This window comes from Dermacentor albipictus, chromosome 5 (genome assembly GCF_038994185.2).
Source record: "Dermacentor albipictus isolate Rhodes 1998 colony chromosome 5, USDA_Dalb.pri_finalv2, whole genome shotgun sequence".
NCBI classification, from domain to species: domain Eukaryota; kingdom Metazoa; phylum Arthropoda; class Arachnida; order Ixodida; family Ixodidae; genus Dermacentor; species Dermacentor albipictus.
In genome coordinates this window covers 37,870,430-37,883,070 of record NC_091825.1, presented here as the reverse complement: position 1 = coordinate 37,883,070, position 12,641 = coordinate 37,870,430, and the positions used below count along the sequence as shown (strand labels likewise).

The 12,641-nt window shown below is 45.6% G+C and overlaps 1 protein-coding gene across 1 annotated transcript in view; it reads right to left on the bottom strand.

Moving 5' to 3' along the window:
- The window catches only part of LOC135909529 (decapping and exoribonuclease protein-like), a 92,943-nt gene that overhangs the window by 44,149 nt on the left and 36,153 nt on the right, over positions 1–12,641 (bottom strand). Inside the window, exon 2 of the mRNA XM_065441509.2 lies at positions 3,786–4,015. Within this exon, the coding sequence (XP_065297581.1) occupies positions 3,786–4,015 (230 nt within the window). The remainder of the gene's footprint in view (positions 1–3,785; positions 4,016–12,641) is intronic.

The following is a 12,641-nucleotide window of genomic DNA, read 5'->3' as shown; positions in this document are numbered from 1 at the left end:
CCCCTGTATCCCCCAGCCCGGAGGTCAATGGGGCTGCCTTTGGGTCTGAGCTGCGCTGGCTATTGCCAGCGCCAGGTGGGCATGGGGAGGGCGAGACAGTTTTGGCTGTGCCCATCGCGATGGCTCCTGTTAGTCCTGCGGGATCACTACAGCTAGTGCAGGTTGGCGGCGAGAACTTTTGTGGTGCTGGCCACCCTAGAGGAGCCGGGCCTGTTTGCTGGTTAAGTGAAGTATGCTTAACTACTTCCACCCCGGAGCAGGAGCCACAAGTGACAGCTCGCTGAACCAGCACTAGGCAGTGGCCGCTGGGACGCTGCCCCCCGACGCGCTGCATCAGCTTAAGGTGTGCTGTGGAAAGGTGAGCACTTCTTACGGGCTTCCTTAAAAGAAATATTTTCCTTGACTTGTAGGCAGATTATCTTTTTATTTTTTGCAGTTCGGACAGGAACGTGGGTAGGCTGCATGCTCGTCAGTGAAGTTTACACACTGAGGTTGTGCCACATCAGTTCTTGGACGGGTTGCCCTCGACTCCACACTTTGCACAAGTTATTTGACGACGACAGCTCTGGGAGCGATGACTAGAGTTTGGGGTATATGGCCAGAGATTAGGAAGCAACAGCGCCAACTAAGACGATCACAAATGGGCAGAACGGCAGAGGACAAGCGCCAGGACTGAGAGTTAAAATAATGTATCCCGTTTCAATGATTTCAGGTAAAATGCTAGACACAAATGTTAGGATAAGATACATGGCGGAGATTCCTTTGTTGTCCCGTCTAATGATGATACGTTTACATTGGTGACATTTTGATATTTCCAGCCTTCCAGGAGTTCAGTTTCCGACAACTTTAGGAGGTCGACTTCTGATGCATCTCTGCGTGAGCTATTCATTGATCGGTGTTGTGTGACAGAAATTGGTATGTTGCCAAACTTCACAAGAATATTGAGCTTCTCGCACTCTCGTTTCTGAGGAATCAAGATGAAGGTCAGCACGAGTCATTTTATTCCCTTTATAACCGGCCCCTTATGCTTCGGTCAAAGATTTAGAAACTCTGAGTGACGAAATGAATTTCGCCTGTTTTTCAGAGTTCTCAATGTGTACAACATGGAATTTCGGATAGGTCTCTTTTGCTCGGTTGAAGCATGTGCTTAGCTCATCGGTGCGGCCCCTCTTTTGAGGGTGACGGTCAAGCAGGCGGGGAAATGCGGGTGTCCCCAGAGTACTTCCGTTTCTTTTCGGCAGCAATAGCGGCCACCCATCATGGAGCCCAACTAAGGGACGCTGCAACGCTTAACGCCTAAGGCCGCAGGCACCAGCGCCTGTTGGCACCTTGTTGGTGATTTTAGTATTGATCTGCTATTACATAGCCCACATAACAGACATTTTAGATGTCACTGAGTCATTCTCGTGCACGAACGTAATAGGATTACCCACCAGGATAACAACTGTAAGTGAAACTCTACTAGACCTATGTAAAACTAACCACGATAGAAATGAAGTCAATGCTGGTGTGCTAATAACTTATCTGAGCGATCAGTTATCAGTGTTTTGTTTTCATTCTGTGACAAAGGAAGAAAAAATGATGTTAACGATGCTCCTGTTGCATATCGCTCCTTCAATAGCAATGCCTTGTTGACATTTTATGCTAGTATTGAAAGCATGGACTGGAATGATGTGGACAGTAACCAAAACCCTAACGTATCATATGATTTGTTCCTACAACATGTAAAGAACTGCTATGGTGCTGCCTTTCCACTGCAATGCTATAAAAGGCACAGGAAGTCCAGGAAACCATGGATTAACAGAGGTCTTTGCAATAGAATTAGAGAACGAGATAAACTATACCATAACTTCATTAGACTAAGACATATCTCTAATACATGAATACAAAAAAGTTCGCAACAAATTAAACTCAGATTTTAATAATAATAATAATAATAATAATGATCATGTGGTTTTACGTGCCAAAACCACTTTCTGATTATGAGGCACGCCGTAGTGGAGGACTCCGGAAATTTGGACCACCTGGGGTTCTTTAACGTGCACCTAAATCTAAGTACACGGGTGTTTTCGCATTTCGCCCCCATCGAAATGCGGCCGCCGTGGCCGGGATTCGATCCCGCGACCTCGTGCTTAGCAGCCCAACACCATAGCCACTAAGCAACCACGGCGGGTACTCAGATTTGAAGAGAGCTCGTACTCAATATTATAAGGTAAGATTTGATGGGGTCTGCTGTAATCCCAGAAAAGCCTGGAAATTCGCACGTCTGCTCACAAGGAAAACAAAGGCTAGCCTTCCTACCACACTAACCATTGACGGCGTTGAGTTCACTAAAGCTGACCTAGCGGACAAATTCAATTATCATTTCCTAACTTCGCGTGCAGCAGGTCAGACAAATAATACACTAAATGACTCGGAACAATACATTTCTTCTTCCTGCTCACAATAACTTCTTGACTCCATGTAATGAATTAGAAATAGTTACATACCTGAAATCGTTAAATAAAAATACTGCCGCTTAGATGTTTAGACGCTGGCTATGATGACATACAGGCTGACCAAATTAAACATGTTGCTGAATTACTATGTGGCCCACTTCAGCACATCTGCAATCAAGCGTTCGCCACGGGTACCTTTCCTGAAGGCATGAAGATAGCCAGAGTAGTAGTCATCCAGAAAGGTGGCTCTCATAATGACTTGAATAACTATCGGCCTATATCTGTGCTACCTGTATTTTCGAAAGTGCTAGAATATACATTAAAATCACGAATAATGACGTTTATTGGATACCACCTAATGATTTACAAGCCGCAATTTGTCTTCCGTGAAAAGAAAGCAACAGAAACGGCGCTCTTAGATATTAAAGAAAAATTTGTTAATATTGATAATAAGCAATACATTCGTGGATTATTTCTAGACTTTAAGAAGACGTTCGATTCTCTTAAGCATCCCATTTTAATAATAATAATTATGAGGTTTTACGAGCCAAAACCACTTTCTGATTATGAGGCACGCCGTAGTGGAGGACTCCGGCAATTTCGACCACCTGGGGTTCTTTAACGTGCACCTAAATCTAAGTAGATGGGTGTTTTCGCATTTCGCCCCCATCGAAATGCGGCCGCCGTGGCCGGGATTCGATCCTGCGACCTCGTGCTCAGCAGCCCAACACCACAGCCACTGAGCAACCACGGCGGGTGGCGTTGCTCGAGATCACGGGTTCGGTGCCGACCTTGGCAACCACATATCATCGGGGGCGAATTGCATAAACGCTCGTATACATTGGCTTTGGTGCCCGCTAACGAACTCCAGGTGCTAAACTTTTATCCAAAGTCCACTAGCACTGCATGCGTGATAATTAGATTGTAGCTTTGGGATGTAAATCATGATACTTTATATAAAGTTTAACATTTATCACAACATGCGACGCACCGAGTGAGGCAATGACAGGGCTAACTTTCTAGCAGGCTGTGAACCATGCTCCACAACTACGCCTGAAGTAAAAAAGTCTCACTGTCTGTTTTGCGTCCTACGTGGACCAACACAAAGGCGGAACTGTAGGAACGTCCGCTCGTCACCCTATGTAGCAAACGCGCAATAACCTAAACATTGATCATCAATATCCCCACCACCTGCCAATTACCGGAAACTCTTCAGAAAGCTTCGCGTACACGAATCCCCACACCACGTGGGCTCATCGTAAACTTTTTTTTTTATTTTACTCCTTCAGTGTTGCGATTATGTCAAAAAACTGTGATCGGAGATATGGGTGGATGCTTGACACTCACTTGTGGTCATGCTGCGGTGGAACTTGACTCCCCAGTACGTCCTACGCTCCAGCTTCTTGTTGCCTCTCTCCTTGAGATATTTATGAACTTCAGCCTGTATAGGATGGTCATGCATGTACACAATGCCTTGGTGTCGGCATGCCACCAGCCGCCAGGCTATTTTCTCCTCGAAAGGCGTGCACATAAGCTCTTTCAAACACCTCCGGTTGCAGATAAAATCCGTCGACATGCTGCGCAGAAAGCAGGGACGTGAAGGTACTGCACAGGTAATACAACTTTTTTATCGGCAATTGCACGTGCGACGGGAAAGATGAGTTATGATGGGTGGGCCTATCCACTAGTAAATATTGATTCAGTGAGTGCCCTCAGAGCCATAAATAAGTGAAAACTTTCCGCGGAAGGCAATTTATTGATTGCGATTGCAAATTATTACACAACTATACCAAGTAAGGTTAGTCGTCTTACGAGCTCCATAACCTGCTGTGAACATTCGTTCACCAAGTACATTACCAAACAAGTTGTAACGCGTGCACAGGCAATGAGGAATACATCTCACTCGATCACAGCGGGCACTCGCTGCCAGAACGCTGGCACGATGCAGCAGCCGCGGCTAGCGAATTGCACTTCTTGCCCACTCCCTTCAACACGAACAAGGTGCGCGAGAACGCAGCCAACACGAAGCCTTGAGGCATCTCTCGTTCATCAGCCTTCGAACTCGCCGCAGCTTCACAACGTGGAAGGCGCACAGCCACGCTGAGCCGCCGCAGCAGGAAAAGAGAAAATGCGCCACTAACCTGCACCCTTCATCACCTCTCCTAGCGAGAGCTCACTCCCCGCTCTCCCTCGGGCGCGTGAGAAGATGGGGCGCACCTTCCTCCCTTGCGAGCGCGAAATCCCATCACCGGATGAAGCTGCCATAATAGTCTCCCCCTCGCACGCGCTTGCTCGCAACTACAGCACACAATAGTATGGAGCGGCATCGATGTTTTAAGATTTGCACTTCATACGGAACGTCACGGAGACAGCGAGGCTGATAGTGACGACGACGGCGGAAATTCGCCTTCAGTGTCCATGCAACAGCTTATGGCAATAAAATAAGGAAGAGAGAAAATGAACAGCTCGTGCACCGCAATGTGAGAAGCACAGGCTCCGACACGTCGCATTTTACTACCGGTCGCAAAGCTCACCGTATTGCTCGCAGCATCCTCTGCAGATAACAATCTCAATAATGTGCGAATAATCTTATTTAAGGCACCACTGGCCATTTTAAAACTGTAATCCTCCCTCAAGACAAGTAATTGCTAATGGTCGACTATCCGGTGCAAGCGCTCAAGCAGGCGCGGTTCGGTGCGAGTCCAAGGTAGAATTGAATTCGCATTATTTTACAGAAAGAGAAGGAATGTCGCACTTCTTGATGACATCAAAGGTAATAGAAAACGGATAGAAAACGAAAAAAATGCACAAAACGCGCCCTCTCACTGCTGGTACGAATTTATATCCTATATTTTCTACCATCTCAATAGAAGTACATTAATGGCAAGCAACGCTAAATCTCTTCATATTGGTGAACTAGTATATATCTGCTCTATCTCCATTGAATTAGCAAAGAAATGTGACAGGATTTTCAATTGCTACTTTGCATGAATCTAAACGTATACTATGAAAATTTTTGTTACTGTCAAATGTCCGTATTGTCACGCCATAGTGATGAATACAACTGCCACAACAACGGTTAAAATATAGCCCTTTATTAGGCAAACTTGTGCCCAGAAAAACAAGTCAGAGAGAAAATCACAATCATAAGAGCGAACAGAGTCTTAGATCGCCGAAAACTGATCTGCGAGTCAGGCGCGTCCGTCATTGTTAATGTCTATTCGAGAATTTCAGCGTAAACAATAGGACTCGGGTGCGTTCCAGAACCTATAACACTACGCATCGGGCATATAATCTGATTACGCAACGTTCGGTCCCAGTGTGAACCGATACAGTCTTGTACAACATTCCACAAGTTCAGGCACATTCAGGTGCGTGTTGGGACAAGACCCGCCTTGAGATGAAAATATTTATCTTGAGATGCAAATGTGTTTGTAATGTTTGTAAGATGTAATTGATGTTCTAAAAAATTCCGTAAAACTACTTTTTTAGCATTCTCAATTAACTGCTGATTAGCCAAGCTGTATAGTGTATACGGATGGAAATCCTCAAAGAGGCAGGGTCCACTATCAGGCAACCTGTATATTGTACTTCTCTCCTGTCTAGTTTTCGAAGAATAAGTTAAAGGGGCTGACAACTAACCAGAGTGTGTTGTGAGACGTTGGTGGAAATTAGTTTCTTAGTTAATTCGGGTTGAATGGCGCAAAAGCGACTAAGGCCGTGCTGCGCCAGCCACAAGATATTAAGAATTCAAATGTTAAAGCAGCGAAAGCTGCGTTACTTTAGAGTTTGTAAAAAAACGGTTTCTTCTAGAAAGCTGAACAAGTCAGTGAAGGGCACTAGTGGTTCATCTCCGAGTTTTGAGGCAGGGTGTAAAGGTATGTGTAAGTTATAGAGATTCTGTAAAAGCTTCCGTCTCTATGTTTCAATATTTGGACATGTCATAATAATGTACATTACTGTGAGTGGTTCATGGCACTTCTCGCATGTTGGCGGGTTTTCGTTTTGAAGTAGAAAATTGCGTGTCAGGTGTGTATGCCCGATTCGGAGTGTACGTAAGATCACCTCATAGAAGCGCAACTGGTGACTGCACGACTTCCACTCGCTAAGCAGGGGTGTTATTGTGTGTAACTTGTTATTTATGCAAGAGTCCCATTCTACTGGCCACTTTGATGCCAGGGCCTTATGAATCGCTAGGATACTGTCTCGGTATGTAAGTGTTGTTTGTGTTATGTCTTCGTGCGTTGCCTTCATTACCTGGTATCCCAACATGGCTTGGGATCCAGCAGAATAGTATGGTTCTTCCGTATTATAAGCCACCATGTTTAGGACATCGCCAAGGAGGGGTTCAGACACTGAGTTAAGGTTTAGAGCTCTGAACGCGCTCAACGAAGCCGTATATATGACGCCATTCATCTGATTGTTGGTGGCGATTTCTTTTACTGCCGTCCATATAGCAAAAACTTCGGCCGTATAGACTAAAGAAAAACTATTCATTCAAATGCTATATTCCACATTTTTCGTTATGATCCTGACACCTACGTATTGTGGTTTAGAGCCGTCAGTGTAAAATACCGCGTAGTTTTTGTACTTTTCTTGAATAGCTAGGAACCCTTGTAGTAAGTGTTCTTCTGGAATGTCCTTCTTTAGATGTGTTAGTGTCAAGTCACATAGCTATGAAAAGTTGTACCATGGTGGTAATATTTGTGGCCTTTCAGCAATCTGGAGGGCCTCATGAGGAACATCATAACTCTGACAGTATTCTTCGTGTCGTAAGATTAGTGGCCGAATCATGTTCCGTTTGTTTGTGTAGTGTATCCGTGATTTGCACTGTGTTACGATGCTGTAGCATATATGTTGTGGTGATGACCGAATTCGTAGTACATAGGAAAATGTAAGTAGCGCTCTGCGTTGCTGTAAGGAAGGCTCATTACAGTCAACATATAAACATTGGACAGGCGATGTTCTGTAGGCGCCGCTCGCCAGTTGTAGGCCGAGATTATGAACTGGATCAAGTAGCTTAATGTATGACTGCCTAGCAGCACCATAACTGCACTACCGTAGTCGAGGATGCTACGTACAAGGGACCGGTATATACGTAGTAGACAAGTTCTGTCAGATCCCCAGTGCTTGTGCAGTGCTTTGCTTTAATTTTAGTTGGGTTAATGCCGGCCAGGAAGTTGAGCTTTGTGTCAAATGTTACGCCTAAAAATTTATTGGTCGTTGTTGACCGGCAAGCTCGCACCATCCAATGTGAGAACTGGATTGCAGTGTAACCATCGTTTCTGGGAGAAGAGAACTAAGTTTTGGTCTGTTGAAAAGCGAAATCCATTTTTTGTCAGCCGATTGTATAAGATTATTTATGGTTATTTGTAGTTGCCTTTCGAAAATGGGTACCGTTCCAGATAAGCGAAATGACTTATCTGGAACGGTTTGGCAGATGACGCATGATGGTCATTGTGCGCATGTCTGTGTTTTTCCTTTATTTGCTGAATTTCTCGGTGAATAAAGATAGATGAAGTTGGCGCTTGTCCTGTGTCGTTCTCCCCTCTTGTGATCGTCTTAGTTGGCGCTGTTCTTTCCTAATTCAAATGAGAAAAGTAAGCTTTCTATTGCATTAAAGATAGGGACCATGAAAATTGTTTGTAACTGCCTTTAAAAAAACTAAAGTAAATGTACCGTTTTAGCAGGAAGAATATTGAAGGCCTTGTGTTACACTGAAACCTCCTCACCTCCGTTCATATAAGGCGAAGACATGTACTCTAAAATATTTGCTTATATTTCCTGCACCTATGCATAACAAAGGCAAGTAGAAGCAACGCACATGTTTCAATATATTTGACGCTAAGTTTTAGTAAAGTGGCTGAATGAATGCTATACAACTAATGGCGATGCGTAGACTTTGCTTACTTTAATCGTATGCAACGTGTAATATCATGGGGTGTTCGTGGTTACCGACACGACAGGTGAAAACTTCATTGCCATACAATTTGTGTTTACGCATTGCATCGTTCGAAAGCTATGCAGATACGCTAACTCTAAATCAGACAAGTTGCACATAGTGAGACGTATACGCTGCGGTGTCATGATGGCGAAGGCGTTGTGCACTGCTTGTCGAGGAAAAATGTCGATCACATGTGTATGCACAGAAATGATCGATACGCATCAAGCAACACTTAGGTATTTAGTATCTCTTGTGCTATAATGCAACACACCCAAATAGCAGGATTCTCGAAGAACAGGCTCCCTACATATGACACTTACCAAATGACTAAATCAAAGAAAATGAAGTAATTCAGAGAATCCGGGAAACCTAATTCACTTTTCAAATGAACAGATCCGTTTGCTAAAAAATATCTTAACTGACAGATACCTCCAGCCCTTAATGGGGAAATAACCAAATATTGATTTCATAATCTGTGCCGAGGTCATCATAGTGTGGGATGTAGAAGTGTTAGGTAGGGTAAAGGGCAGTGATCAGGGGTTAGTGAAGTATAGGATAGTATTCAATTTGAAATTCGCAAGACCAAGATTACACAGCAGCATACAGGTCAGCCTAGACGAAGCCAGGGTAAAATCAGATAAATTCAGGCTAGTGCTCACAAGGAAATATGCAACTTTAGAACAGGAACACGAGGCTAGCATAGCTTTAACGAAAGCAACCGTCACTAGGCTGATTTCACAAGCGGCAATTGAAGCGTGAGGGGCAAGTACAATGGCCTAACTCAAGAGATAAGATAGAACTTGAAGAACTGCTAGTTCATAGACAAGAAAATAAGGGATACTCAATATTCTTATGTCGGAAAGATTCAAGTAGCAGTAAAAGGTGGGCACAACGTGGAATCTGTGAGGAGAAAACTTGGCATAGGACACGGCACTATCTATGCAGTGAAAGATAAGCGCGGTGATCTCAGCCGTGTAGTTTTGATGATAGAGTAAAGGCAGCAGAAGATTGCTGCACAGACCTGTACAGTACACCGAGCCCCCCTGCATCCTTGGCGTGACGACACCAGTGATGATGAATTTGGTGTTTTCTGGAGCAAGGACCAAGTGTGCCCAAAGAACGCCAAGCTAGATTTAAATAAGTTGGCATTGCAGTGATTGAATTCCTACATGTAGATGTGACGCGTCAGTATATAGGGGCCTTGAAAACAGTCGATATAAAGTACGTAAAAGGTATGTGTTATAACAGCATGGCAATGGCTAATAAAGTGTATTATGAATACAAAGAAGACAATAAGGATGGATGATATCATATAAATGAAAATGACTCAGAAGCACTAGTTCCCTCAAGAGCCCTTGAAACTCAATTGCCTAGACGGACGGTCACTATTATCACAGCAGCATTATGAAACATCTTTCCAGCGCACAATTGAACATGGACCTATCGTTCCAGCGCACAATTGAACATAGTCCGCATTCAATTGTGCGCTGGAACGATGTTTCATAATGCTAGTCAGAACCAACTAGCCCGGCTGTCCATACTTATCACAGCAGCGTCCTCTGGCGAGAGGACGTACTACGGATTTCTTAGGCTAGCAACATGTGACACTTCTTAGAATATTGATCTGCTTCGGTGTTAAAAAAAATTCAAGGAATATTACAACAATCCCTAATGCGAAATTTGAGCGCACCTTCATACGCGATTTCATTTCACGTGTCAACATTTCGTATTATGATTATATAGTTACACGATTTACATTAGGAAGAGCTCGCTATGACTGCAGCTGGCGCGGACAATCTGTCTGGCGCGGGATGTTTCAAAGGGAGCGAAGTGGGCCGCGACTGCCTCACTAATCGAGAGATCGCGAGATGCAGCGCGTTGGTGTCGCGTGGGTGCGATTCACAGCAGACGCCATCTCATGCAGCGCTGTTTGCACACAGACGACTCGCGCTACTTTGGCGCCATATCGTAGCCATCGTTGCCGCACGGCCGGTCTTGCGCGGCACTATGCTTTTCTCTCACGCTTTTGTTCCAGCAACGACGCGAGCGGCCCTTCGTCCTGATGAAATCATGCTACCAGTGTCAGCGGCGACAACAACCAAGGGAGCGCCCCATAGATTCTTGCAGCCGCCCGCCATCGCCCCTTGCAGTACACTCTAAAGGAGACGTGTACACCCCTTTGGGCGTATATCTGCCACACAACAATAATCGCGATCGGCCTTGCTTGCATTTCCTTCCTAGAAAATGCCGCGCCGTACTTTCCCATCGGCAATGCTATGTCATGTGCATAACGCACACGCCGTTCGTTACTGGGAAATACCGGGCTCGCAGCGTTAAAGAAAGGAAATGTGGACAAGACAGATGACGTTTGTTGTGTGGCAAGATACGAATTAAAGGGTGTAAACTTCCCTTAGAGTGTAGTGATCCCCGTCACACCCGCTGATGCCACGGACTAGAGCACTGCACGAACCGTTTTAAAGGCCCGGCTCCAGCTCGAAAGTGCTGTGTGGCGCCTCGCCCGAGCCCGACTTGGTAGTTTCAAATGTGACCCATGCCCGGCCCGGGCCCAATAGATTTGGGCCTGGCCCGTCAGCCCCACGAGCGTAAGCGAAGCTTAGTCCAATTCTCGGTAATTGTGAAGATACCATCCGTGGCGCAGGACATTTTCTAGAGATAGTTTTGATTGTTTCAGGACTTCGAGGGGTGATGCTCATAAAATTAACAGGTCAAATTGAAAGAATGATTATATATTCAATCCATTACCCTCGTGCGTTAACTTGCGATGTGAAAGCCTGTGCTACATTTTCCAAATAGTTGGGCGGCAATACATATCGACGGAATAGAGCACTACTCATGTACACAATCACGGACAACTTTATCTGAATAGTACAAGAAATTTTTCTTAATTTGTTAGGCTTCATTTCAGTGGCTGTTGATTTTATTCGTTAACTTTTGAGGCAAGAACTTTAGTATTGTGTTTCGTAATATAAGTGAGCGTGGACTCCGTCGATCTTGTTTCCACATGTAGGATATTCAGCTCAATGCAAGTACAACATCGACCGAGTCCAGAAAGTTGAGATGCGATACCTCTCTTTTCACTCCTGACAAACCGGTGTAGGGCTAGAGTAAGGTCATTCTGAATGTTCGCCTTGGTTAAGCTCATATGTGCATGCTTTTTGTTGGGTTGAAGTGCGTGCTTGCTCGACTTCTGTGGGGTCCACTCTGTATTTGTGCATCTGTTTCATTGCCATGTTGTGCTGTTGGCTTGCACCCGGGCTGCTTCCAGAGAACGCCTGCTTTGGGAAGGCGGTGGCCGGAGGCTGCTCGGCGAAAAGGGAGCGCCAGGGGTTCTCGCGCACTGGTTCTCGCTAGCGCCATAATCCGCGCAGCGAGCCGCTGTAGCGGCACCTTTAGAAGGGAGTCATTGGGGAGTGTTTGGGTTGGGGCGAGGCGGCGCGGGTGGCTCGGGTGGTCCGAGCGGCGGCCACGCAGCCCGGACACATGGTGCCGCGACTGGGGGTGAGAATGTGCGCGGCTGAGCGGGCAGTCTTGTCCGAGACTTGAGAGACAACGCACCGATCTCGTCAAGTGCTCGATCGGAGCGACGGACTGCTCCGAGGTCATTGCTCAGCCGAATTCGTTAATGCGAACTCGCTTTCCTTGTCTAATATATACTCAGTGTAACCACTAATGTCGGTCTGTAAATAAATTCAGTTCAAATTATTGACATCCAGCATCTTTAGTCCCGGAATGTCGAAGCAGAGAACAGTGCAGCGGTTTAGGAAAAGCCGAGAACGAACGAAAACACCAAGAACGAAGAACCCCTCGGAGGAAGAAAATATTTACTGCTAGAAAGAATACAAGGCAATGACAACGAAAGCCGACACTTTAGGAGATTAAATTGTTCTACCACGTGTTAAGACTTCGCAGGCCTCAATCACTAGCATAGCAATTTTCGGATCGCAGTGTTGAACGCACAGCCATTTGCTCTGTATGCCGGCGAAAGCTCCTGAGAGTTCACGAGAAGGACGCTGGCTTGATGTGCGCCGTTCTCCAGCGTTGCCCATGTTGGATGTAACGTGATCAAAAGACAGCGGGAGGGGGGGTAGGCAAAGTGAGCGCACGTTAGGGGCAGGAAAGAAGAGGTAAGCGTGTTTCTCCTCCTCGGCCGTAGAACAGGCTGTCCATCGCTGTCTACCCGGCTGAGCCCACTCTACAGATTCTGTTGGGAACCAGCAAAACTTAATCCCATAAGCTGG